The sequence below is a fragment of the Xiphias gladius genome, chromosome 7 (genome assembly GCF_016859285.1).
Source record: "Xiphias gladius isolate SHS-SW01 ecotype Sanya breed wild chromosome 7, ASM1685928v1, whole genome shotgun sequence".
Lineage (NCBI taxonomy): Eukaryota > Metazoa > Chordata > Actinopteri > Istiophoriformes > Xiphiidae > Xiphias > Xiphias gladius.
In genome coordinates this window covers 27,137,148-27,161,326 of record NC_053406.1, presented here as the reverse complement: position 1 = coordinate 27,161,326, position 24,179 = coordinate 27,137,148, and the positions used below count along the sequence as shown (strand labels likewise).

Genomic DNA, 24,179 nt, shown 5'->3' with positions numbered 1-24,179 from the left:
CTTTTTTCTCATCCTGTCCTACCGCTGCATATCATTCATTACCGTCGTCATTTTTTCTTCCCTGCTCCCCTTACTGTCCTTTCCTTTCCCTAACTACCCTTTTCTACCTCCTCCTTTCCTTCTCAGCCCATCCCTTCCTTCCTTTCGTCCCCTTTCCTTTCATTTTATTTCCCTTCCTTTCCTACCCCACCCATCCGTCTCTACCTCCTCCTTTCCTTCCCTGTCTCCTTCAATTCCCTGCCTCCCCCTCTCTTTTCCTGCCTCCCCCCTCCTTTCCTTTCCTTTCCTGTCTTATCCTTCTCCAACTCCTCTGTCTTCTCTTTTCTTTCTCTCCTTAAATAATAAAGAGCTCTTTCTGTAAGTTCTGACTCACCCTGCGTCTGAACCCTTTCTAACAGTTAAAAGTTGCTTCATGCAGCTTAAGTTTTCTGTCCTGTCTGGTTCACCCTCACCTATTTAATCTCCCATGATGCCGTGCAGACGGCGGGCATGGCCTGTGCCTGTCAGAGGCGTGCGTCACAGTGGCCAGTCAGATGGTGGAGGCGATGGACCGCAGCGCCGACCCCTGCCAAGACTTCTACCAGTTTGCCTGCGGCGGCTGGATGAGGAAGAACCCGCTGCCTGACGGCCGATCGCGCTGGTCCACCTTCAACAGCATCTGGGAGCAGAACCAGGCGCTGCTGAAACACCTGCTGGGTAAGACAGACGGGTGGAGAGAGAGAGAGACAGGCCGACACTAACCTCATCACGTCCCCTCTCTTTGCCAGTTTCAGCTTGTTCGACTCTTTAAAATCCCTGTAAGTGTCGTCCTCTCACTGTCCAGCTGCAGAAATCCACATGAGGGAAAAAGAAGTGGAGAGAATAAACTTTATGAGCAGCAGCGAGAGCTTTAGGGACATTTTCTGTCCTGGGTTTTGCTTCTCAGGCTTCATACAGCCACGGACCCAGCTCTGATTGTTGAGGTTGTTGTCACCTTGGAGGAAGCAGTGCAACTGTCCTACATCTGGTTACAGGTGACAACGTGTCATGAAAGTATTGTCCTAGGAAGATGCTGGAATGTAACATCAATCGAACCCTAAGGTCGGGTCAGACCTGAAGGCCAGCAGAAACCTGCAGAGACTAGATGAAAGATTGACTTCCACCGATACAAACAGATTTCTTAGTCAGGATGGAACAGATACTGAGGGATTAAATTCAGCGATGACACGCTGCATAGTAAGTAGATCAGGACACGAATCTGTCCAAAAAACCTTGCCAAATCCTGCAAGAGCACAAATTCTTGGGTGTCCCTGTAGAAAATAAAGAAGTTTGCCTTTTTAATTTACCTGCAGGCCAGAGCAAAAAAACATGAAGGAAACTGATGTAAAATGCTGAATGTAGGTGATGGTGGATGGAGTGAAGACAAGAAGAACTGAAACCACTACAGAGAGAGTGGAAAGTGGATTATGAATTAATGAGCTGATAATTATTATAGTTCTTCCCACACACACACACACACACACACACGATGTTACCGTCCTGATACCAGTCATAGATGTAAAACATGTTTAAAAGAATCATATCTAGAATGATGGGCAGCGACGGGATCAGAACTCCACACACTGGATGATTTTATCTGATCCAGACTAGGGCAGACCCGGTCTACCTTGGTCCGATCCATCGGCATGCCCAAAATCAGCTGGACATCTGTAATGTAAAGTTTCTATCAATGGATCTAAAGGTCATTTTCGGTACAATTAAACCAGTTAAAGCATTTCCACTGATTTTCGTCAGGCACAAGTTGCTCTGTCCCTGGTCTCCGCAGGTGTGAACAGGATCTTGCCCCTGCTCCACCTGCAGTAACGTTAAACCCCGATCGTGTGTGCGTTCCGTTGTTTTTCTAGAGAACGGGACTTTTAACGGCAGCAGCGAGGCCGAGAGGAAGACTCAGTCCTACTACTTGTCCTGTCTCAACACGCAGAGGATCGAAGAGCTGGGGGCTCAGCCTCTCATAGACCTCATCGCCAAGGTAACCACTAACACAATTCGTCACCATGGTGACTGCATCACTCAACTGCAACAGTCTCACATGGTTTAACTCCCTCCGACAAAGACTCTGTTGGTTACATTACAGGAGCCTGAAAGAGAAAACAACATTATTACATCATCTGCAGGCCCTGTCCTGAAGAGGGGCCCTGTGCTCAAATACAGTTTTGAAGCTTGTATTATTTATTTGTGCGCTTAATCAAGTTACTACAGACTAATTACTAACTAAACACAAAGGGAACAGAGAGCGGGAGAATTTAAGATGGGGTTCGTAGGGACCCTCGGATCATCTTTTCAGGGGCCCGTAGACAGCTCAGCCGGTCCTGACTGTGGGACAGGTTTTAATGAAAGATCCTGATCTCCTTCCTTGAACCCTTTAGTTTGTTAATGACAGAATGATTCTCCCTCTAGCGCCACCATCAGGACAAACTTTATTTTCACAAGATAACCAATGACCAGATGATCTCAGAACTGGACATTCGTGGTCCTTACAAGAAGAACCATTTCGATTTTGGTGACTTGGCACACTGTGGAGAGCTTGTCTCCGCCAAGGCCAACTGTTGACGAGTATGTCAAAAAAAATCCCCTATCTCGCAACGTTGAAGAAAGTGATAAAAAAATCACTAGTTTGGTGCAAATTGTTTCAGTACTTTTTGCATAATCCTGCTGAAAAACAAACCAATAAACAGACTCGGCTTAAAACACAAACTCCTTGGCGGAGGTAAAGATAAAACTCAGAAGTTCAAAGTCAAGGTTTCTCCATTTGCTGGGTCTAGATCATCTGACTGACTGAAGATCTTTATTAAAGTAATGAAATAATTAAAGAAATGTATCAAACTTTACATTTTTAGCTCAATACCAGAAAGACTTGTTCTCTAGGTTTAGAAGTTTGGAACGTTTTTTTCTAAACGTAATCTTATATGATCTTGTCAATATTTTTCTCCATTGGAGTCCATTCCATTTGTTGGAGTTTTTAATAGGGTAAATTTAAACTTTAAAACTGAGACACAAAACTTATGATCCATGAGCTATATTATCCTGTGTGGATCTTCTGATGTAATATGTGGATCTCGTTATTATAATTCAAAGTGTTGTTTAGGAAAATAATAGTGTCAATATTATCAAACAAATCACAGTCAAAAAAGAGGGTATCATCAGCAAACGTGTAGAGTTTTATTAGTCCTGGTCGTTAAAGAGATGAAGCCGAACTATAGTCTGATCTCAAGTGTCTTCTGTTAACACTGTAAGAATAGTTAAATTATCACTATGTTTATTCAGTTATGAACAGGTGATCTCTCTTTGCAGATCGGGGGCTGGAACATGACGGGTCCCTGGGAGAAAGAGAACTTCATGGAGGTCCTGAAGGTGGTTTCTGGTCCGTACAGAGCTCAGCCTTTCTTCAGTGTCGGAGTCGGTGCTGATCCCAAAAACTCCAACAGCAACATCATCCTAGTAAGCCAAACCCAGAACCAGACTGAACCAGATCCAGGCCACAGAGGGTTCAAAAAGCGCAAAGCACAAATTTAAAAGAGAATTCAGCAACTATTACTGATTACACTGGGGAAAACTTTTGACTTTTACTCAACCACCCAAACCTTTGTGATTAAAGTATCATTTTCAAATCAGCTTTAGATCTTTACACTATCAGCAGTAGTGAGCAGCAGTTTGCTCAGAGTTTATCTGTAACTAACGACACTGACAAGAGACTAAAACAGGTGAAACAAAACCAACAATCATCAGCTTTGAAACATGGACAGAAAGTCCTTTTAAGAGCTCAGAAATAATGGAAGTTTGAACGATTGATGAACTCTGCCCAGAGCATCCACCTCTGAGACCCTTCACATTTTTCAGAGTAGTGTGGTGAAGGACCATGGTGGTCCCGAGCGGTAACAGTTTGAGCCGATGGCTCCAGACCCAGTGATCCCCAAAGCCAGAGCTTTTGGAGAAAATGCTGATTGCTAATGCACGTAGCAGTGTGATACTATCGAGGGACCTGCTGCCATCTGCAACCTCTGCCGAGCCGCATGAGGGTCTGAAGGGAAAGACTGCAGTCCGGTGGTGCTTCTACAGCCGTCACAAGCACAAGTCCGAACCACTGCACCAAAACTGGAAAAATACTAAGTAGAAGGCTGGAAAAAAATAGCATAAACTCCTGTGAATGAGGAGTCTGGATCAGTGTATATTTGAATTGAGCACTTTCACAGACTCCCACTCAGGGAGGTGGACCGCCCCCCTCTGATTATAGGGTGTTAACAAGTCAAACAGTTGACTCTATGTCAGCACTGGCCTCGCAAGGTTCAGGATGATTTCAAACGGTAGACGGCGCGTTGAGCCGTCTTCAACCCATGAAATGCCGATTTTTATAACTTTGGTGAAGAAACGTCAGCGTCAACACCAGAACTGATGTTTCCTCTCAATACAGTCGCATCATTTAGTTTACAGCTCAAAACCTCTAATGTTTTGTTACTTATATTTCATATACTAAAATTTTTTTATCTTGAATTTTTTCCTTTTTATTTCTTTTTTATAGTCCTTATTTTTACTTTTATTTTACTTATTATTATTGCACGTGATCCTTTTTAGCTCATCCTCTTGAGTTTCACTGCACATACTGAAAATATGAAAACAGTACGTGACGAATAGATTTCTAAATCCTGAATCTTGAAATTGCTTGTGAGAGTAATCATCAGTTGTGTTCCTGAATCAGACCAGGATGTGTTACTGAAACATGATTCAAACTGTTGTTCTTGAGGGTAGAGTGCACCTGACATGACGGAGGTGGGGCTGTCAGTGTTGCTCTCGGAAAGGTCCAGGTGCCCCGAGCTGATTGGCCCAAAGGCTCCACGGGTTTTTGAAGCCGAAGCAGCTGAAGCATCCGTGTGTGATCATCACCACAGTGTTTGATTCACCTGTTGATCTCCTCTGCAGGTGGACCAATCAGGGCTCTTCCTGCCTTCCAGGGATTATTACCTCAACAAGACATCCAATGAGAAGGTGAGAATTCTTCAAGTCAAGTCAATTGAAGTTTATTCAGATTATTAGAACACGGAGATGATATCGGAATTAACGAGTCTAAGTGTCGCCTGAGCGGACGGTGGAGCTCCTAGTAAATCTGTAAAGCTGCTTCTCCTGGTGTATCTCCGCTCCTGCTCTGCTGGTCCCAGGTGCTGGTGGCGTACCTGGACTACATGGTGGAGCTGGGGATGCTGCTCGGGGGGGAGAGGAGCTCCACGCAGCTTCAGATGCAGCAGATTCTGGAGTTTGAGACGGCGCTCGCCAACATCACCGTCCCACAGGACCAACGCCGCGACGAGGAGAAGATCTACCACAAGGTCACCATCGCTGAACTACAGGTAAGGTCAGCAACACCTAAGAGGGTCCACTGAAAGACTGAGGGCGTATGCGGAACTGAGAGTGTGTTCACCGGGGTCAAAAGGGCAAAGACCTTTCGTCTGGATGACCATGAGGTAAACAGTAGAATGTGGTGCTGGAGGGGTTTTTTTAAGGCCCAGTCAGATCACGGCTCACAGGTCACGTACACGGTCAGCCTCGCTCCAATGACGCTCATCTGAGACTCATCACAAACATCAGCGTTTTTATTCAAGAGGAGGATTCATCCGATCAAAGTAGCGTTATTTCAGTTTTCCTCTTAGTCTCACTTTTACGCTTGTCCCTCTCTCTCACTTAGTTTTGATGTATTTAATTCTAACTCGCTATCAAGGGTTTTACTTGTGTTTTTGGAGGATGAATTCAGAGAGATCACAGCTGAAAACATGTATAGTCCGTATCCTGCCACATGCGCCCCCCTGTCAGTGTGAGTTCGCCACATGTGCAGCAGATTCTGTCTAACCGACGTCTAGCGTGTGTCGGTCCTTGTCCTTCCATTTCCTCGTCCGTCTCGCTGTCCACGTGTCTGCACCGTTACAGTCAACAGATTCTGTTTCGTCTACATCAGTAAAGTTCTGGATTTTAAACGGTTGTTAAAAGTGACCGGGTAAGCAGCGAGGCGGTTGCATACGATCGGCAGAGGTAGTGGTCTGATCTGTTGTCTCTGCTGTCCTCCGGGGCTGCAGATGCTTCTGGGGTCACCATGACGACCGTTGCCACGAGCTGTTGCTATGTGCCTGCATCACAGAGAGAGAGAGGTTAGATAACAGGTTATTATATAAATGTGGCTGAAGTGAACATGAAGCGGACTTCAGGTGCAGCTACATGTCGGTGCTGATGAAACGTGACCTTCTTCTTTGGCCCGAATCTTTTATTGAAAAGTGGAGATTTTATTCGAGTCCAGTTGAACGACAGTAAAGCGAAGGTAGAGACATCAGCCAGCTGAGTGTGGAGCAGCTTCTCCGGTTTCATAATGGATTCATGTGCGGAGACTTTGGTCCAGTAAAAAGGAAGAACGGGACCGTCAGCTGTTGTGTTTTTGGCTCACAGCGCCCTCTAGCTGCTGGCGGCGTCAGACTGCGACTGAAGCCTAACGGAGCTGAAGACGCCGATTCGTGCTTTTCTTTTTGTTGTTGTCGTTACCAAAGCGTCAACGTTAATATATTTTTTCTTGAGTTGTTTCCATTTGTATAGAAGTCACAATAACGGAAAAGCAAAAATACACACACACACACACACATACTGCGATCCGTCTTTTTCTTGCTCTTCTTCTCTCTCTCCTTCTTGTCTTTTTGGTACTGACAGTTGTTGTGCAGTCGTTACTGTTTGACTGAGTATTTCCTCCTGACACGTCGTGACTGACGCAGTAGTCGACCACAGTCTCGGCGGGAGGAAAGACCCCGGAGCGTCATCACATTTTGACACAGCTGTGTCTCCATCAGAGTCCAAGATAAACACCCATTTAGTCAAACTAGAGCGGGGGGACGTTCATCAGCGTCAGCAGGTTGAACAGCATTTCAAATCTGCTGTGTCCCAGTGGACGAAAGTAACGAAATACATTTACTCAGGTACTGCACTTCAGCAGGGTTTTGAGGTACTTGCCCTTTATACTTCTACTCCGCCACATTTCAGAGGCAAATATTGCATTTTCCACTGCACTACATTTATTTGACAGCTGCAGTTACTTTGCAGATTCAGATGAATAATACAAAAACAAGTCAACAAATAAAGTACGATGTTTTATTATAGGTTATGATAAGACTGTATTGATCCCTGTGGGGAAATTCACAATCTATTCGGCTGCAATATCAAAGTGATGAAAGCATTAATGCATCAATAATTATTATCCAGTAATATAATATCATTTATTCTGAAATGGGCCATTTTGCATAATGAATACTTTTACTTGTGGTACTTTAAGCACATTTTGTAGTTTTACTTAAGTAAAATTGTGAACGCAGGACTTTTACTTGTAATAGAGTATTTCTATACTGTGGTATTATTAAACGATCTGAGTGCTTCATCCCCCACTGATGTGTCCAGGGACGGGAGCTGTCACACCACATAGACCAACGTCACAGCAGAACACAGATACATCCTGACGTTACGTAAAGTCCGGTACACAGTGCGGGTACCGCAGTCCGACAGACTCAGTTCTGCACCAGCAACCAGTGATCTGTGATTTATTTCGGTCATAAATATAGAGACTAGATCTACGTCCCGTTGACTGGAAAACATTATTCAGTTAACCCTCATTCCTGTCATAGATGCTCTGTGGTAAAACTGTGCTATAACCGTGTCTACTGTTATATGTCTGCATCTGTCAAAGCTCTAAGACCCTGGATTTTTTCTGTAATTACGAATAAACGTGAAAAATGAAGGAAACAGATTGAAAACAGGACATTTTATTGTTGTTTAGACTCAGTCTGTCCGGTTTGGAACTTGGAACAGTTGTGAAATAAAAACCTGGTTCACACGTTGACTGTTGACACCGGACACGTGCTGAGATTCAAAGTTCTGAGAAACAGCAGTTGACAAATCAGTCTCAGGCTCCATTTAGTAGCTGTGTCTGTTACTTGTCACGTGGTTGAAAGCTCCAGAACAGTTACTAAATAGACCTTGGGGTGAGGCTGTTTTGTCAGCCCGCATGTGGATGTTGGAGTGTTTTGTCTGCAGAGTCTTAGGTTTTTTAGCTTATGACTGTTTGACGGAAACTGAAGCAGACAACGGGGATTAGTTTTTCATCTCAGCATCTCCCCCCCGGGTGGTGCAGTCTGTTCCCACGCTGAGGATTTGTGCTGACAGACAGACAGAGGGACAGACTGATTCATAAGATCCAGAGTGAGACACCTCTTTAACTACTGGACTGATTTCCACATGGTTTTTACAGGTTGAACTCTCCTGGTTGAATCATCAGAGCAAAAGATGAACAACTGTGTTAGAAAATATCTGCTTCTTTGATTTAAAAAGTCAAAGCTACACGAAGCCTGTGGGCACAGAAACTGAGGGAGAGAGGTCAACTACAACTCCCAATGTGCATTTCACCAACAAACGTCCAATCACAAAGCTTCAAATTCTCTCATTTCTACAAAGTGTAATCTTTAGTTTCAGCCTGCCGCTATCCCAGTTTTCATAAAAGGTGTGTGAATTGGTTCACTTTCTGATCCTGGATGTGCTGGGGTTCGATTCAGCAACCGTGGCGACTTGGTTCCGAAATCCAACAACAAAGTGTCCTGTCTCGGACACAGGTCAGATTTGGGTCTTAAAATTCACACACACTGCCCCGGGTCAGTTGGGTTTGGTTCTGGTCTCAGTTTTTGGCTGCTGCAGGACTGCTATCTGACTGGCTGTTTCCCCATAGCAACAGCAGCTGAGGTTCGTGGGTACTGTAGTATTTAGAGCCGTCCTTAGATTCTTTAGATCTGCATGGCCCCGTATGAACCCTGCAGCCTCTGGTCTCCGCATTAGCTGGTCTTCGGTCTTGTTTCTACAAATTAGTTTTCTGATTTAATGTCCGCTGCTGTTTCCCGTTTCAGCTGCTGGCCCCGGCTGTGGACTGGTTGGACTACCTGTCGTCCTCTCTGTCTCCTCTCGAGCTGAACGACACCGAACCTGTCGTCCTGTATGCCAGAGAGTACCTGCAGCAGGTGTCCGACCTCATCAACAAGACCGACCGCAGGTCAGACACAAACACCGTCTGTAGCTTTATATGTACGGTCCAGCATCATGTACAGAGTCTCAGTTGACTTTATACAAGCTGCATCAGCACCAGGTCCCAACCAGCTCCAAAGTCTCTGGGAAGAGAAGGAAAAATTCTGTACTATCATTACAAAACCATGTGAGCAATACAAAATACAATCCCAGCATGTATTTCCTGGATGATGAAATTCAATAGAAACAATCAATAAACAATTAAGGCCAGTCGTTGCTCCTCGTGGCCACAAAGGTCTGCCCTGTGTAGGGGGACTGGACTGTTTGCAATACAAGCACACCTACTGCACAGACGCTAGACAAGCAACCTGGACGGGTGTTTCGTGTACTGTATTCCCCATATTTAGTTCTATTCACGTTAAGCAGTCGTTCAAACATGTGTTTTCGGTTTTTTTGATTGACTTTTTGTTGTTGTTCAGTGAAATATAACAAACGAAGGAGCTCCTCTAGCTGTCGTGATACGTCAACAATCTCTGTATAGCTGAGGTGGACTGTTTTATGTTGTTTCATAGACTAAGTGATGAGTAGATGATGAGAACGTAATCAGCAGATTACCCATGTCAGCACCAGGTCCCATCCAGCCTGAAGACAAGAGAGAGACTTTCAGTCTGTCTTTTAGTTTTTAGCCAAAGTAGCAGCATGTCTCTTTGGACGGTACTGTCCGTCCACAATTACGGTCCAGACTGAAATCTGTCAAAAACTATTAGATGGACTTTGATGAAATGTGGTTCAGATGTCCAGGTATGATCACATACCTGCAAAACTAGAGACATTCCCACAATGTTGTTACTGCCAAGCAGCAAACGTTAGCATGCTAACACGCTAACTAAGATGGTGAACATGGTGAACATTGTCTGTCTGTCTGTCTGTCTGTTCAGTCTGTTGAATAACTACATGATGTGGACATTGGTTCAGAAGAGTGTGGCCAGTTTGGATCAGCACTTCGAGAACGCTCAGGACAAACTGCTGGAGAGTCTCTACGGAACCAAGAAGGTACTTATACTACAGATGCTACCTCATAATCCTGCTACTACTACTGTTAATACAGATACTACTGTTACTAGTGTTACTACTACTGATACAGTTATTTCTCTTACTACAGCAGGTATAAATACTTCCAATGATGCAGTTACTGTGGTTGGTAATCCTCCTCCCTGTCAGAGGTTGTCAGAGTCTGAGTCCGTCCGATGTAGCTGTGAACTGCTGCAGCTTGTTCTAACTGTTTCTAATTGGTTTAAACGTGTCTCTTAACTGTACGGCTCTGATTGGTACCGACTGGAGATAACTTGTTCTAAGTGGTACCAAATGGTTTTAATTTTGTGCTTACGTGGTTCAAACTTGCTTCTACTGGTTTCAGACTCCGGGAAGCTACGCCTGTACTGGTGCTAATTGGGATACTGGTTCTTGCTACTGTATCTGCAACTCTGCAACTACACCTGGCTGGTTTCACCTACCTATATCCGGCTCTAACTGGTTCTAATGGGCAGTATCTGGTTGTAACTGGAAGGAATGTGTTCTGAGTGGTTTCAAATGGCTGTAACTGGCTCTTAGTGTTTAAGCTGGTTCTAACGGGCTTTTACTGGTTTTTGGCATCTATCCTGCTGCTACTGAGGAAGCTAATCAAAGAGACACAAAAAACAGTCTCTAACTGATCTTGGACTAACCCTGCTGTAACTGGCTCTAACTATTTCTTATTGGTTTTAAATAGTTGTAGCTGGTTCTAACTGGTTTGGACCTCAGAAAAACTAGTGCTGGTGCTTAAGGGAAAGTGGGTTTAGCTGTTTGTAATTATTTCTAACTTTCTTCTGACTGGTCTGCTACTACCTCTCGTTGGTTCTACCTACCTGTAACTGGTTCGACTGGTGGGAGCAATACGTTCCAGTTGGTTCCAAATGGCTGTAATTGTTTTTTTAATGTTTTCGTTGGTTCTACCACCCATGCTAGTGCTAATGGGGAAGCTAATAAATGAGAAACAAAAAAATGATTCCAGCTGTCTGTAACTGGTTCTAACTGGTCTTCAACTAACTGAAGCTGTTTGCAACTTGTTTTAGCTGGTTCTAACTGTAAGGTAAAGTTTTAGGAGCCCAGGAAGGTACCACCCATACTGGTGTTAATTGGGAGCTATCTATAAAAAGGCTTCTAGGTGGTTCTAATTGTGTGAAACTGATTCTAGCGGATTGCAACTTGATGTGGACTCCAGGAAGCTGTGCCTGTTCTGGTGTTAATGGGGAACTGGTCTGTCTGAAATTGGTTGTGTTTCTCATTGGTAACCTAATACATCTAACCTGCTGTAACTGTCTCTAACTCTTTCTAACTGTTTGTCCATGGTTCAGACTGGTTCTTGCTGGTTGTAACTGGTTATGTTTGTTGTAGTCCTGCATCCCGCGCTGGCAGACCTGTATCGGGAACACTGACGACACTCTGGGCTTTGCTCTTGGAGCGCTCTTTGTTAAGGCAACGTTCGACAAACACAGCAAAGAGATTGTGAGTCATTGCACTGTTTACACCTGCAGAAATAATGATTATAATCTGGTTTCTACGGCAGGGACAGGTGGTCCTGGATCTGATAGAGGTCTGCTCTGGTTCATCTATCTGTGTATCTCACTATTTCAGGCCGAGGAGATGATCAATGAGATCCGCTCAGCGTTTAAAGAAGCTCTGGACCGACTCAGCTGGATGGACGGCCAGACCAGACAGGCTGCAAAAGAAAAGGTACACACTCAGGTGGACAGGTAGACCGGCAGAGTTAAGGACAATGACTGATCTTTTTCCGTCTGCCCCTCGTTAGGCAGATGCAATCTACGATATGATCGGATTCCCAGAATTCATCCTGGACTCCAAAGAGCTGGACGACGTTTATGACGGGGTGAGTGACGGTCGTTATTTTCATATTCACTCATTCACCTGCAGCCAGGTAGGACAGGGAGACAGGTCAATGAGGAGAGTGTATTTTATTTAAAGGAGGTTGATGTTTATAATTGGGTTCAGTTCAGCAGGTGGTGCTCTGCTGCCCCCTGCTGTTAAATACCAACACACACGTCTTATAACTGCTCTGTTGTGTTTCAGTATGAAGTGTCAGACGACAGCTTCTTCCAGAACATGTTGAACTTCTACAACTTCTCAGCCCGAGTGATGGCTGACCAGCTGAGGAAGACTCCAAACAAAGACCAGTAATTCTGACACAGACCACTACAACACACAACAAAGACCAGCATAATGTCGAAGTCCAGTAATACTCACCAACAAATACACACATCTAGTCAGGGGTCGTTTTCACAAAACATCTCGATGCTAAAAGTTGCTCCCAACTGACTGAGTTAGAAGAAGAACTAAAATAAACCGAGCGTGTCCGTCGTGACTTTACATTTTTCTTCCGAGAGTAAATGATCTGGTATTTTCAGAGTAAAACTAACTCCGCAGCCTGAGAAAAGTGTTTGGCCCAGAGGACTCCTGAGTCACTGAGACCTGCTCACAGTCAGCTGCTTTAGAAAATCTACCTCAACATGAAAAGAAAGAACCAGAATCTACCTTTAAGAGTAGATTCTGATAGTAGGGGAGTGAATGGCTTTCCAGTCAACTCATCAACAAACTGAAACGATCCCACAAAACCGGAGGTGGGTGTTTGCACAACTGTGCACTGCTGTGATTCTGGAAACGTACAGTTTGATGCTGATGAACTTGGGGTCCCTCAGCTGTCTGTCAGAACGATTCATCAAACAATAAATTCTCTTCAAACCCCAGTTTGCTTCATTGTTCATTAAACGTACATCAGAACAAATGACCTACTGCTGTAGAAACAGAAATAAACAAACTTGATTTTATTCCCATTTGACATTATATGTAAAATTACGTCATCAAAAGCATTTTGATTATTCTGAAGAATTCAAAACGCAAATTTTTGCAAATTTCTGAAAAATTGAAAACTCTCCAGAAGTATTCTGTGACACCACATTGACTGCATCTTGTTTGCTCTGATTATCCATGAGACATCTTCAGAGTTTGACTTGAGTCCCACAATTCACAGTTACTGTCCGACCAAAAACAAAGCCATGAAGTTGAGGGAACTCTCTGTAGACCCCCATCGTCAAACTGTCTGGAATCTTTATTATGGAAAAAGTCTGAAACCATCAGGCCTCTTCTAGATCTGGATCCCTGCAGACTGAGAACCCAGTGACCTTCTTGAGAGCCTGCGAAATTTGATACATTTGTAAAACAAATCTACAAGTGTCTCAGCACCTTTGTAAAAAGGTCTTTAGAAGAAACTCATGCAGTAGGACTACCAGAGGTGAAATTAGATCCCTTGTGAATACAACCCCTGGGCTGTTTGATGGACTGGAAGGCCAGAAATTAACTCCTCCTCTCCTTCTCTCCTTGTCTCCTCCACTGTCCTCATCTCCTTGTTACCTCTCCTCCTCCAGGTGGAGTATGACTCCTCCTACAGTTAATGCCTACTACATGCCCACTAAGAACGGCATCGTCTTCCCTGCTGGGATCCTACAAGCTCCTTTCTACGCCCACGACCACCCCAAGTCTGTTTACCTCCATATCTACCTGTCTGTGTGTCCACCTGTCTGTCTGTCTGTCTGTCTGTCTGTCTGTCTGTCTGTCTGCGGTTTATGATCTGTTAAAGTCATAATTTTAGATAATTGATCATTTTTGATGTCCTGATATAATAAGACTATTGACAGGGTGCATTTGACTCCATCATTTGGCTCTTACACAGACGAACGAATACATTGACGACAGACTAGATTGTGATGAAAGTACCTGATCTCTTTCCTGCTCTCCAGAGGAAGAACCCTTTGGATTTTAATGATTCCATGATCCTTCCTCTAGCGCCAACCTCTGAACAAACTTGACACGTTACCTCCACTACTTTTCAAACTTTGCGAATATATACATTTTCAAGATGTTGTTTGTTCAGAATGGGGCTGTAATGAAAACTGCAGCCTCTAGGGGACGCTAGACAGACCTAAGGCTGTTAGTCTCTGGTTTCTTGACTCTTGTAGCCTTTGGAGAAACTTCTTTAACTCACATATACTGAATGTTTGTGCATGTTTTCAGGGCGTTGAACTTTGGTGGGATCGGTGTGGTGATGGGTCACGAGCTCACTCACGCCTTTGATGACCAGGGTGAGTGTGGATTACTGGTCCTGTCTACCTCCTGTCACAGGTTCAGTCCCTGCTGGACACCATGGTGTGTTCACTGCATTCTGACTTTGGATGTTAATTTGGGGACTCCTGAAGAAACACCGTCCATCCATCCTGCCCTCTGATCCCACTCTGAGATTTTCATTTTAACTTCAGCTGCACGGAACCTCCATCCTTTGTCAGGATGTTTTAAGATGGTATTGGTACAGAAAAAATTCTGTAACATCCTAGTTTGTTGTTTTCTAGGCTCACGCGCTGCTCTTCATTCTGGCAACCACCATGCAAATTATTCACTCTTGCACATTTGGTGTAAAACCAATGAACCTTGGCTGAACCAGTTCAATTAATGTGAATGTTTGACTCACAGATAGAACCCCAGATATTTACCATTTTGATGCTGATGCGAATGTTGTTCAGAAGTCAGAAAATGATTTCGAGAGAGTGAATGCAGCAGTCGCTCAGGAAACGAATTAAACAACACAGTGTGACAGCTAACTCACCTTTTTTTTTTTTTTTTTTTTTTTTTTAATTAAGATGTTGTCCCTCCCTCCGTCCTTCAGGTCGTGAGTACGATAAAGAAGGTAACTTGAGGCCGTGGTGGCAGAACTCGTCTGTGGAGGCATTTCGCCAGAGAACAGAGTGTATGGTGGATCAATACAGCCACTACACCGTCAACGGAGAACACATCAATGGAAAACAGACACTCGGAGAAAACATCGCTGACAACGGAGGACTGAAGGCTGCGTACCATGTTAGTACCAACATGTCACATAAAAATGAAATGAACTGTAATAGAACATCAAACCATTTTTTAGATAAACACACATGATATTGATGGTTTGTTTTTGTTTGTTTTTTTCTTCAGGCCTATCGGTCTTGGGTCCAGAGAAACGGAGAGGAAAAGAGACTTCCTGCTGTCAACCTGACCAATGACCAGCTCTTCTTTGTGGGATTTGCACAGGTAAACAGTAACCGTTACTTTTGTCAATAGAAACTGGCATCCCACAAGGATCTGTCCTGGAACCACTTCTGTTTCTATTAGTGACTCTTGTTCCGTATGTTCTGATGTAGACTTAAGTTACCTGCTGATGACACAGTGACTTATGTTCCTGTTGACATCCAACTCAGCAACACAGTGAGTCATGTGACAACATGGCTGATTCTGTTATGAGCATAATTCAATGTAACAGAGACGTTTGGTATGTTGCTCTCCTGCACATCTTCCAAACCAATAATACAGGGATAATATATCCGGTCGCCTGAATCGATTTCATGTGTCCCTCAGACTGAAATGGTGTAAACGATATACTGCAGCGTAAAGTTTAACTCGGTTATGTTTTAGTTAAGTTTAACTTTACATTTGAGACAAACAAAGAAATCCTCACTCACACCACTTGCAACATGCAAACAGACTCTCTGTTTTTAAGTCAGTAAAATCTGCAAATAACTAAATAAAATATATCTACATCTGCATTGTTTTAAAGATCTATACAGTACGTACATTTTAGGCAGTGGAAGCAAAGTGATGATAAAGACACGAACAGTTTTTATTTCTCCCTGAACTTCAGCCAAAGTGCAGTAAAGAGAAGAAACCTGAATCAGATCAGTTTTTGCTGTGACCCCCCCCCCCCTTTGCCTTTAAACCAGCACCAGTTCTCCTCGGTACACCTGCACACGGTTCTTCAGTTCTTCCAGCATCTTGGAGAACCTGCCACAGTTCTGTAGATTCAGGCTCTCTCAGCACTGCACTCTTCAAATATTGATTTACACATAGAATAAACATCACAAGTCCCAGTGGAAGAAATACTTCAGGTCAATCAGTGCTCTGTAAAATGAAATCGGTGCCAATGCAAATCACAGAACCCTGAAGTTTTTATTCTACTTTTGACTTCTGCGTAAAGTATAAGTTTGTTTTATCCCACGCTTCCTCTTTTTACTGCTAAATCCAGTCTAAGTTATATCTGGAATACCACTGTGTCAAATACAACTGTCATGGATTTTGAATTTCTGCCTTATAGCACATCTGGGCAGGGACAGTGAAAGTGACCTGAAAAATGAGACCTGTACGCTGAACTTGGCTCGTTAGCACATTATAAATAACACATTTCTAATATAGCAGCAGCTCCACAGCCTGAGTGAAACCCCCAGTTCTGACTCCTACGTTCTTTCCTCTGTTGTGCGTTGTTTCAGGTGTGGTGTTCAGTTCGAACACCAGAGAGCGCTCACGAGGGCCTGGTGACCGACCCCCACAGCCCCCCCAGATACAGAGTCATCGGCACGCTCGCCAACTCCCCGGACTTCAGCCGCCACTTCAACTGTCCCGTAGGGACGCCCATGAACACCGGGAGGCGCTGTGAGGTGTGGTAGACAGACTGAAGAGGACTACATCTGGGGCGGGGGGGGGGCAGGGCTAACTAGGTCGGTCTGCTAGTTGGGAAACTTGTCTGTTATTTTACAAAAATCTATTTTCGTTGATTAACAGGTGGGTTTCTGAGTTGGCAGGTGTCTTGGTTAGCAGAGCTGAGTTTGTTCATTACCAGCAGGTTGTTAGAGGCGATCAGGTGTCCCAGTTGTAATCTTCAGTCTCACACCACCAATAGAAATCTGTTCAGTAGAAACGATCAGACTGACTTCCTGTCTGGAAACTAGAAGGACTCAGTGGACTTCACACAGACACACGAAGGACTGATGGTGATGAAGATGATGAAGCCACGTGGGACGATGTTGCTGATTTCTGCTTTATCACCGTTATTGGTTATTATTATTATTATTATTATTATTATGATTTAATGGGCTTTGTTTCGTGTGTGTGTGTGTGTGTGTGTGTGTGTGTGTTGTCTGTCGTATGAAAGACCTCTGTAACTCCGTCTCTCTCTCTCGCTCTCTCTGATGACATCACTGTGATGACCTCATACGAAGCTGAACCGTTACGTCATGATCCCAGTATCAGGGCAAGCCGTCGTCTGATTGGCTGGTGACCTTCAACTGACAAAACTTACATCATTTGGTTAATCCAGGACTCAGTAGACCTGCTCCAGGACAGAGTTGTCCTAAGCCCTGATCCAGGACTATCTGACCACATGTCTCAGTTCTGGATCAGCATCTCCCAGAATTTGGAAATTTCAGTCACTTCAGTGATAAAATTTATTCTTTGAAGGAGAAATGTGCTAAACGACTTTTAAATTGGGGGAAAAAAAAAGAGAGCCAGGGGACTAAATCAGGGGATGATGATTTAGACCGAGACGGGTCTGTTCCAGTAAAGTCTACGGAGAGCCATAGTGGAACCGGAACTCCCAGCTTCTGTTCCAGAAGTAAGAGAACCTCATTCAAGATCCCATCCACATTTCTAACTACGCTAATAGCTGAAAATCCGGAGGCTTCTTCGGCAGCTTGCCATGTGCCTTGCTGCATGTGCCTCGACAATGACTCGTCTTTTGAAAATTGATCTCATACTGTCGTTTATTCAGTATTGATGTTTTTAGAGGCCATTTCCCACAAGCCCCTAGACGTTCAGGGGACACACGTCACGGCTCGACAGCAGAGGCCCGTCCATGAGCGAGCACAGCAGCAGACACGCTGGAGGTTTTTTAGACGGCAGAGGTTACAACCGGGAAGTCGGAAAAAGCTTTAGAAGAGAGCGTCAGTGAGTTTTACGGACGTGGACCAAAGTTTGAAATCACAAAGGTTTCATTCTTTTACAGCAGCCGCTGTAGCGGAGCTGACCGGTCACCAGGGGCACGATCCGTTTTTACGCGAGGACTGATTAAATAACCGCTGAGCGAGTCATTGCTCTGAGCTACGGAAGCTAGCCGGGAAGTGACGTCAGGACTTCGGCTCTCTGTACGAACTTGTGGAAGTTTGTACTGACCTCGGTGGATGAGACCTGTCTCGGTCTGAATAAGGTTTTTGTGCTACTTACAGATGCTTCAGGATAGCTGATCATTGTCACTAGGGAAAAGGATCCATTCAAATCCCCCTGATCAAGTCTTAATTTACCAAACGTCTTAAAAACACCCTTAGTGCTGGTTGGTTTGTGTTGGGGTTCTGAAATGTTCTCAGCTGCAAAGTGATGATATTTCAATTGATTTTTGAGTATTCAGGTTTTCAATGTTTATACCCAAAATTTCAACAAATGAATTGAAGGATTTCTTTATGGATTAAAGGGTTTTAAAAGGCGGAAACGCCTTTGAAATGTACAAAACTATATTACAGGTAGTGCTTAATTCGTACCTAAAACTTGAAATTAATGCACAATTTTGGGGTTGATTTATGGCTAAATGAATGCCATGTGATCATTGAGAGGTTGTTAATGGATTACTGTACAGTTTAAAAACCAAAACATTCAAAATACCTTAATAAGTTAGCGTCTGCTATTTTTTCCCAAAAATTCCCATGAAAAACACTTGACTGAGATCTCTGTTATTAATGGGTGACCGATAAGATTTAGTTTCTCCGTGCAGGTGATGTACGAACGAAACACGCTGTAGTTTAGTCAGTCGTCTTGTGCGCCCATCAGCCGGCGTACGCTTCAAACCACTACATGTTAGCTCGCTGTCGCCGCTAACCACCGTGCTGGCGTTGTCATGGCAACCAGCTGTTGCTGTCAGTGACATAAGTGCCCGCAAAAGTGAGGAACGAGAGACGCCTTAAAAGCTCGATTTTTAAAATACAGGAATGAATTTGGACAGTTGCCTTAAAAATGTAAGATTATCGCCTTAAAAAAGTGGAACTTTCATCACTATGGGCTCTGAGGTCTGACGTGACCTCGTGACCTGATGAAGAAACTCCCATGAATCCTCCCTGTGATTCAGGCCTATTTTTACAGTGTAACCTCTGTCATGGGACCGAGATCCGACTCCGTGAAATGCATCTGATCGTGACCTGACCCTCACGGTGCATTCGGGGACACAAATTAGGGCGGGGCGTCCAGTATCAAGAATGAGCATGGGGCGTTCAGGGACTAAAACGATGGCGGGGTGCTTGGGAGCCGCAATGAGTGTGGGGCTTTAAGTTCACTTAAATAAGCGTGGAGCGTTTACGAAAGTAAACGGGGGGGTCGACCGTTTCTGGTTTTATCCTGTGTAATGTGTCATAGTGAGTAAAAAGTCACTGAGTTACATGGTTATAGTTTTATTCATTAGTTTGTGACTAAAAGTAAAAGTTTTTTTGTTTTGTTTTAACCTTCAGTTTTTTCTTTTAAATAAAAACTCTGAACACATGAATCTCTCTGTCATCGGAGCCTCGACGGTAAACAGCTGGACCAGTAATAAAAATAGCAAATGGAGAAACAGGATAATTATACGATAGAGAAATAAAGTATGTTACATTTAATACTGAATAAATATGAGTTGTGATAATTTAAAGAGTGTCAGTGTAAAAGTCTTTCAGTTACGGACGAAACCCTCATCAATTCAAAGAACAAACGTTAGTTTAAAGACTTGTTACCTCAGCCTTCATTACCCATAGTCCTTTGGTGTTACGGTTCAGAGCGGGCCCCTGACTCTGACAGCAGGTGGAGCTCTCAGGCTGTTCAACTGGACTTCATCAACTGAAATATTCAGATATTAAAGTTGGTATTGTGACAACACTGCACACTGTATACTCTCCGTCTGTGTGTGTGTGTGTGTTTGTTCAGTGGAAGAAGAAGCTGCTTCCTGCCAAAGATGTTTCTGTGTGTGTGTGTGTGTGTGTGTGTGTGTGTGTGTGTGTGTGTGTGTGTGTGTGTGTGTGTGTGTGTGTGTGTTGTCCGTCTAGCTTTGTGAGGACTACTATGTATTTTACACCATCGTAGTGAGGACGTTTGGTCGGTCCTCACTACGTCAAAGGACTGTTTGGAAGTTAGGACTGGGTCTTAAGGTTCAGGTCAGAACCAGGTTTAGGTGAGGACGGGTAGAGTACTGGTTTGGGGTTCATGGCTTCACAATGCATTACGTTAATGAGGGTCCTCGCGAGTACGGAAAGACAAGCCTTTGTGTGTGTCAGGGGTCCGAGCTGTGTAAAGTAGACGACGGTAGAATAAACTCTCGTTGTAAACTCTGTCTCTGTCCTGAAGGGGGCGTCACCGCTCCGCTCGTCCAATCAGAGAGCTGCGTCACAGACGGACGCTGGCAGAGGGGCCCACGGAGGTTTTATGTGATTTTACGTCGTCGTCGGTAAAATGTGAAGGAAACACGAGTCAGGAGATGTTGTTTTTTTCTTAAGAGAGCAGCAGCTGCAGATCGACAGAAAACGAATAAACGTTAGAGACGAGGATTCACATCCTGTAACATCTGTCATCTCCTTCACTTCAAAATAAAGGCTGTGAGGACGTGGTTAAAACACTCCCTCACCAGTAAAGGTCCTGCATCCGATTCCATGTTACTAAAGTCAAAGTACCCAAGTACTCTCACAAACAGTTACTTGGAGTATCAAAAGTAAAAGTACTTATTATGCAGAATGACACCTTAAAGCTGCATCTGTATACGCACTGTAAAAAATGTCCAGCGTGGACACGTGAGGAGCATGGATCCTTAAACTGATTGTCCTGCCTGATAAGAAAGAGCTTCTGTCACTTCAGTGTCAGGTCAGTACTTTTGTCCCCGTCAGGACCCCGTACTTGTGACGACTCCATGTTTCTAACCACGATAACTCAAGTACTGCGGAACCACTTCATGCTACTCGATACTTTACTCCACTACATTTAGTTACTGATTACTTTTCAGATTAAGACTTTACAGAAAAACGTGTAGGAAACTTTTAGCATGAGATGCCAACCGCCAACAGAATATAAAGCAGAACCGGCTCCGCCAGCTACATGTTAATGCATCGGTAACCGTGAGACCGTAACCTCCACCAGGGTCCGTTCGACGCACCTGTTGAGAGCCTTTACTTTCTATACCTGAAGTAAAAGCGTGAACGCGGGACCTGTCTTTTAATGGAGCATTTTCACCGTGTGTCACAGCTGCTTCTACCCGAGTACGAGATCCGAGTATGTCCGCAACAAGTATTTCAAATGCGTCATTTCAAGCCCGAGTCCTGCGCTCGGAATCATTACCGGTGGCCTTTAAGAGTCAAAGGCAAACTGATCAGTCCGTCAGTATTGTAACGAATGGCTTTGTTGTAATGTAGGTGAATAAATGTCTTTATACAGTTTAACGGTATACGGTATACTGTAGTTTAACCTTGAGCAGTGCATTATATTTTATAAACCACAGTCAGAATATTGTTATTGATGTGGGGAAACGAGAACTCGCCTTTATGAAGGTTGTTGTGTTCAGATTTTGTAAAAACTGTTTTCATTATTTCTCATCTCAGACAAAACACAACCGAAGGGTTTCCAAGGTTTGACTTTATTTTTGTGTTGGAGGGTTTGATTCGACGATAGAGGAGAAGCGGTGGCGGGGGCGGGGCTTACCGCAGCTGTCAGTCTGCAGCTGCAAACCGAACACACACACACACACACACACACACACAGCGACAGCTGCTCTACCCGGAGCTGGAGACTCACCTGAGCTTCACCTGAGCTTCACCTGAGCTTCACCTCCGCCTTGTTCTGCACACACAGGTGAGTCTGCCTGCACGAGACACAGCGCGAGAGAGGCTGAGGAGAGTTCATCTGTGAACAGCTGCCGTCAGAGAGACACAGCACCGCGAGGTGATCGATCGACCACTTGTTCTGTGAGTTCGGATAATCGATAAGTTTTTTTAGTCTAAACACGGAGCGAAACGATGAAACCCGGTTCAGTTCGTGGCGAGAGGAAAGAGGAAAGTAACCGGGGAACGTCTGGAGTTCCACTGAACATCACCATAGGCTACACGTACAAAATCAATACTGTTGATTGAGTTCTCGTCATCGATCGATCGGTTAATACCGGCTGCCGTCGGCTGGCTGCTGTGCGTCTCCTGCCGGTCGGCGGGCTCCAGCCAAAGTGGGACATTCAAGCGGTTCCTTGCTTTCCCATCTAACTCGATGGAAGCCACGGGTTTTCATTGCATGGAAAGTCCTGCCGCAGCGCCACCTGTCCCTCAGCGGTCGTTTCACCTGCGTGACGTCGCCGCTGTGGGCGTGGCCGAAAGTCAAACCGAGGCTGGCCGGATCGTGTGAAGTAAGGAGGTGCAACGCGGCGTTACAATTCAATAATGTACAAGACTGAAGAAGTGGCCCGAGACCGCGGTCCAGGTCTGATGCCGAACCTTAAACTCAGCATTTATCCTCTACATGTTAGAAACGTGGAGAGATCTTCGCCCGTGGTACTGAGCTGCAGACGCGTAAAGAAAAATGGAAGAAGTACGTGTATTTTCAAATGCACACGTGTTATATCCATACAGTAATTATCAAAAGGTTAGTGACGGTCTACGGACTGTGGTACCATCGGCTGGGCCGGGGTAGTCAAGTAGACATGGTGAATCACCTGAAAGAGTCCGGGTGTTGTCTCAGCGTCCCGCTTCATCAGGACCAGCCGCCCCGCTGAGCGCGGGAAGAAGCGTTGTGTCCTTTCACTGAAACGTCGCGGTTGTGAGAGAACAGTCGACGCAGCGGTGTCCCAAGGGAATCCGCCAAAAAGGGGGTCCTCGTCGGCTGAGCCCAGCCTGCACCAATACAGATCGATACTGTTGATCGAGCTCTCGTCAGCGATTGATCAGTTGACATCGCTTGTTGCCAGCTGGCCGTTGTGTGTTACAATCCGCCTGCTAACAATAACCTCCCGCGTGTCGTCTGAACTCTTCCGTGACGCCTCGCGGGTCATGTCACGGTTTCTGGATGGTTGCTCCGATGACTGTTCCGGTCGTACTTTCCACTGCGGCTGCTCTCTGAACAGGACTCTCTCATTTCGGGCTCATCGCAGAAAAAAGTAGCAACAACGTTGTGACACGTTATCCGTCCATTACTGAGAGAGTTTCGTGAAAGACGAGTTTTCACCAAGAAAACAGAGGGAAAATCCATTTCACCAAAGTACAAAATCGTTTATCAGTTGAAAAAGCAACTCCTCGTATTTGTTGAACTGCATTCTGCCCCCTGATGTACCAAGAAAGAGAAATGTTTATTTCTGTATTTATACTTTTTAGTTTACCTGCAGCCTGCTGAGCAGGAGCTGGTTACCCGACGTGAAGATGGTCAGTCGGGGTCAATGTATTGATCTGAGTGAACACGTTGTCTCCACTTGCCCTGTAATGACTGTTTAATTTCGGTCACTCTTCCAAACACATCTCGGTTCGTCTCTAGGAAACGCTTTACTCTGAAGCCTCTATAGATCCTGTATAATCAATATATGAACAATTAATAAACGGTTTATCACAGACTATGCTGTAGCTGTAAGGTGTAGATTATACAGGATAAAGAACCCGGTTATTACGTCTTCGTATTCTGATTATTCAGACAATTCAGATCTGAAATATTTTTGAATGTTTGTTTTGCGTCTTTTCTCTTTGTTGCCGTGGAATGAAGTGAATGTAATTATGAAGTGTATTTGACCGAAGTCCAGGATCTCAGGGAAGGAAAAATCAAACTAGGCCAAATGTTTCACCCTCACCTTCATGTCACCGTCATGTTTTTACTGTTTCCGGAATCAAAACCTCAAGAACTTCTGACGAGAAGCTTTTTTCATAGTCAGATTAAGACATTACTCGGCCAGAATTTAGTTTCCTACAAACCGCCGTCATTATCTGTAACGTTTTAGTTTCATCTCATTATAAACTGAGTCCGTCTGGGTTTCTAGACACTTGGATCAGTCAAACTTTGTGGAAATACATTCATAAAAACAACTGAAGAAGATGAACGGGCGAGATGTAAAGAGATTCATCCCTGTGTTTATGTTGTGGCAGCGTGAGAGACAGCGAAAGCCGTCACCAGAACAAACAGAGACTTAACGACGGCGTCGCCCGATCAGAGTGAACCCTGCAGCCAATCAGAGCTGTGCCAGCTGGCAG

The 24,179-nt window shown here is 44.5% G+C and overlaps 1 protein-coding gene across 2 annotated transcripts in view; it reads left to right on the top strand.

Moving 5' to 3' along the window:
• The window catches only part of ece2b (endothelin converting enzyme 2b), a 34,066-nt gene extending 14,152 nt beyond the window's left edge, over window positions 1–19,914 (top strand). The window contains exons 4-19 of one of the 2 annotated variants that reach the window (XM_040130517.1): window positions 481–696; window positions 1,884–2,008; window positions 3,331–3,477; window positions 4,954–5,019; window positions 5,190–5,378; window positions 8,949–9,091; window positions 10,002–10,116; window positions 11,497–11,607; window positions 11,737–11,835; window positions 11,912–11,989; window positions 12,190–12,293; window positions 13,542–13,652; window positions 14,188–14,255; window positions 14,834–15,024; window positions 15,139–15,234; window positions 16,464–19,914. In XM_040130517.1, the coding sequence (XP_039986451.1) occupies window positions 481–696; window positions 1,884–2,008; window positions 3,331–3,477; window positions 4,954–5,019; window positions 5,190–5,378; window positions 8,949–9,091; window positions 10,002–10,116; window positions 11,497–11,607; window positions 11,737–11,835; window positions 11,912–11,989; window positions 12,190–12,293; window positions 13,542–13,652; window positions 14,188–14,255; window positions 14,834–15,024; window positions 15,139–15,234; window positions 16,464–16,640 (2,036 nt within the window). In that variant the 3' untranslated portion in view covers window positions 16,641–19,914. The remainder of the gene's footprint in view (window positions 1–480; window positions 697–1,883; window positions 2,009–3,330; window positions 3,478–4,953; window positions 5,020–5,189; window positions 5,379–8,948; window positions 9,092–10,001; window positions 10,117–11,496; window positions 11,608–11,736; window positions 11,836–11,911; window positions 11,990–12,189; window positions 12,294–13,541; window positions 13,653–14,187; window positions 14,256–14,833; window positions 15,025–15,138; window positions 15,235–16,463) is intronic. The other variant, XM_040130518.1, reaches the window with a different exon arrangement.
• Window positions 19,915–24,179: the final 4,265 nt, after the last annotated feature.